At 39.9% G+C, this 4,134-nt stretch overlaps 1 protein-coding gene across 1 annotated transcript in view; it reads left to right on the plus strand.

The window, feature by feature from the left end:
• Positions 1 to 222: 222 nt before the first annotated feature.
• The window catches only part of LOC106868455 (atrial natriuretic peptide receptor 1), an 880,915-nt gene continuing 877,003 nt past the window's right edge, over positions 223 to 4,134 (plus strand). The window contains exon 1 of the mRNA XM_089349012.1: positions 223 to 4,134. This exon is cut by the window's right edge and continues 429 nt beyond it. Coding sequence (XP_089205138.1) covers positions 3,462 to 4,134 — 673 coding nt within the window. The 5' untranslated portion in view covers positions 223 to 3,461.

Below are 4,134 nucleotides of genomic sequence, written 5' to 3' on the forward strand. Positions count from 1 at the left end.
CCTCCTCACACAAGGGGACCTCTAGAGATAATCGCGTAGTCCCTTGAACAGCAAGGGCAGGTGCCCTCTTTAATTCCTGTTCTCCTGTTGATATTCTTGTTGTTGATGTTGCTGCCGCTGCTGCTACTGCCGCCGCTGCTGCTGCTGCTGATGATGGTGGAGGAGATGGTGGTGGTGGTGATGGTGGTGGTGGTGGTGGTGGTGGTGGTGGTGGTGGTGGCGATGTTATTACTGTTGTAATTTCTGATGTTTGGTAATGACTGAAATGTCTGGTGTGTCAGTTTGATTCTTACTATATATATTTGATGGGTCAGTTAGTTAAACAATACCCTTGTCATTTAGCCACCTCTCTCCTTTTCCTCTCACCTCCCTGTCTCCTTCTTCTCCTATTTTTTTCTACTGTCTGTCGGTTTGTTTCTCTTGCCCTCTTTAGCCTGTCCATAATTCCCTCTTTCTCTCCATCTCACTATCTATCTATCTATCTATCTATCTATCTATCTATCTATCTATTTATCTCAATCTTTGTCTTTCTCATGAACACTTATACACACACACACACACACACACGCACACGTACACACGCACACGCACACAGATACGCATAATTGCCACATTTACGCTTTGAGTTTATTAATCGAGTCACTACTACATTTGATCGCTTTTCGCCTGCTTCCTTCACTCCTACACTCTATCTCGCACGGTGTCTCCATCTGTCTGTCTACCTGCTTGTCTGTTTGTCTGTCTGTCCACCCCTGTGCATTTCACTCTCATTCTTTCTTTCTTTCTTTCTCTCTCTGTCTCTCTCTCATTTATACTTTCACTTTCTGGCAAACTGCTTCTTTGCATCTCGGGCTTATTATATCTGAAACACATATACACCCAGTTCTCTCTCCCTCTCCTTCTCTCTGTCTCTCTCTGTCGCTGTTTCTCTCTTTCGTTCATTCTCCCGCCTATGCATTTTCTACCATTCGTACTGCCACCTGTTTTCGGCACTCGCGTTACACTGACCGTACAGCACAATCACAACAACCGTCAAGTCACAACTGCTGCCATCATTACAACGCTCTTTCTACTATCACACCGTTACCATCAACACCATGCAACTACAATTACGGCCATTGGCCCCTTACATCACAACCACCATAGCCCTGCTAACTTTACATTAATACCACTGCAACCACCACCATCATCACCACTACCACCACTACAACACCAGCACTATCACATCACAATTAAACACTATCACTCCAAACACCTGTTCCCACCCTAGCACTAACACCTACCGCTTCTATTACCTCGACTGCCACCATCACCACCACCACCACCACCATCACTACTTTAACCTTGGTATCATTATTACAATCACAAATTGCTAAAACAAGAACAAGAACAACAACAGCAAAGAGAACTTAGTAAGAACCAACAAAATAAAAGTAAAAAAAAAAAATTCAAACCGAACGAAAACAAGCTTCACCAACAACTAACGCAAGACTACTACGACCGCTACCTTTTCAATACTACAGCCACTACTACTACTACTACTACTACTACTACTACTACTACTACTAAAGCACTACAGCAGGGATCACCATCATCACTAGAAGCCACTGCAGCATTGAAAACATTATTACAACTAATACCAGCAGCGGCAGTGTCAGCAGTAGTAGTAGCTTTACCAAAAGCTAGCACCACTATCGACACATTATCGACACATTATCGATACCACCGACAGCAGTATCAACAACACCAACATTAACAGAACCATTAACCAACATTTCTATAACTAGTATCACCGCCACTACCACGGGAACTACTATCACTACTACAACTATTACCACCATTATCACTACCACCACCACCACACACGCAAAAAAAGAAAAAAATCCAGCGCGACCATTACCACCTCCACTACGGCTACGACGACTACTACCACCAACACTCGTACCAACATCACCATTTCCAGCCACGTCAACACCAGGTGTCAACAAAATGGGGACTTCCGAATATGGTGCGGTATTTTTCTATTGTTTACCAAAATGCCTTAGATGAAATAGAAAGTTCCTCGGTTTGTGTACAAAAGAAGGAATGTATGTATACAAACGAGGAACAACCGGTGTATATTTATACATACTTTTATATATATGTATGTGTACATCTACACATGTATGTATATATGTATATCTATGTACGTATGTAATGTGTGTACGGAAAGCCCTCACGCCAAAAACATTCTCTACTCTTATACGGTCCACCACATGCTTACAAACAAAATACTCACATAGACACACTCACACAAACATAGATGGGTACTCACTCGCACATTCATGCAAACACAATCAAACATATGCGTGTATATATGTGTTTTGTATAAATTGTATGTGTACATAACAATTAACCCGTTGAAATCGTTTTACTGACGCTAAAAGTTTGACAAGTTCCTATCTCATGGTAATTTCTTCATAACGATAACGACTTCCATTATTCTGAATTCTCATCCTCCTTCTTTCTCTCTCACCACATTTTCTCAACATTGTTGTTGTTGTTGTTATTCTTCTTCTTCTTCTTATTATTATTATTGTTATTATTATTGTTGTTGGTGTTAGTGTTGGTTCAGTTTGTTGTTGTTTACGCGCTGTATTGGATTTAGATGCTTACTTGGAACTGTTGAAGTTCGCTTATTTTACTAATACTCATAGAATGGAATGAACGGCACCTCTTCTGATATGCTGCCACTAAAAACAAAAAACAAAAAAACAAAAAAATAAAGCAAACTTTTCATGGTCTGTACTTGTGTAAGAAAAACAAAAACGGCAAACACCATATCTTTTTTAACACGTTTTGAAAATTTAATTTGATATTTTCCTGTTCGTATTATTTTTCTATTTCACCTGAACCGGTCGTTTTTGACAGACGTTATTTACATCAATGCTTAACTGAAAGTCTTTTCCGAAAGTGTTTTCTTACCTGTTACTACCACAGCGGTTGTTTTGCTTGGCTGACTTGATAACCATAGCAATAGAAAGAGGGGAAAAAAGTGAGAGGGGAAAAGAAAAATCAGAATGATGAAGTGAGAGGAAAGGAGGAAGAGTAAAAGAGAGTGAGAAAAAAGAAAGAAAGAAAGAAAGAAAGAAAGAAGAATGACAGAAGAACAATATAAAACAAGAGTAGCTAACTGAAGAGCAGGAAGTAGAAGTAAATAGAAAAGTGAAATAGTAAGAGTGAGTGAAGAAGTCGGACAGGCAGACTGACAACGAGGTGGTTGAGAAAGATATAAACAATAAGAGAGAGTGAGGGGAAAACGAGAGAGTATGTGTGTGTGTGTGTGTATATGCCAGAGAGCACGAGGGAATGAGAGTCAAAAAAGGATGAGAAGGAAAATAGTGAAAACAACAGACCTTCTGTGAACAGGAGGACAGGAGTATTACAAAATCCTGACTTGTTTCCCTCCCAAACAGAATGAAATGTTTGCATTATCAACACATCCACGTTCAGTGGTAAAACACTCGATTCGTAATATTCGAGTCGAGTACAGGTTCCACCAGTCGAATTTTCTATGGATGTTCGCTGCTATGATTTTGTTTTCTGTTTTTAAAAGCAATATTTCAGCTTTGAACAGCAATGAGTTTCTGGGTACATCAGCCCAAACCAGGCAAATACAGAATCGGTCAACTATGTCATTCAATAACCTTTCTTCCTTTCCACATGCTACTCACACTTCACCATTGCATTCCACATTAAACAGCAAAACTTTGACAATTATTTTGTCAGACCCAGATTTCTGTAATCTGACGTTATTAGAAAAAATTAAAACCTGGACCAAAAACATGGCTAGTCAAATGCAATACACACTTTCACCGTCCCCGACAGCTTCTGCTACGGATAAAATAGCAGCGAACTCTTCAAAATCATCTAAATTGGAAATTAAAAAGGCAACCCCAAAGTTTACTTTCAAATGGCACACATTCTGCGAGGTCCATGCAAACAACAAAGGAAGGGAAAATATAGATATTTTCGAAAGGCCAGATGTAGCCCTCTATAAGCTATTTGAAGATCCCGGAACTTGTATCGTGCTCAGCTTGCCAAAAAGACAAGAATTGCCACTAAGATATGTCGATCGTAACCAACATTGGCAAA

Source organism: Octopus bimaculoides, chromosome 3 (genome assembly GCF_046866305.1).
Source record: "Octopus bimaculoides isolate indiv1 chromosome 3, ASM4686630v1, whole genome shotgun sequence".
NCBI classification, from domain to species: Eukaryota; Metazoa; Mollusca; class Cephalopoda; order Octopoda; family Octopodidae; genus Octopus; species Octopus bimaculoides.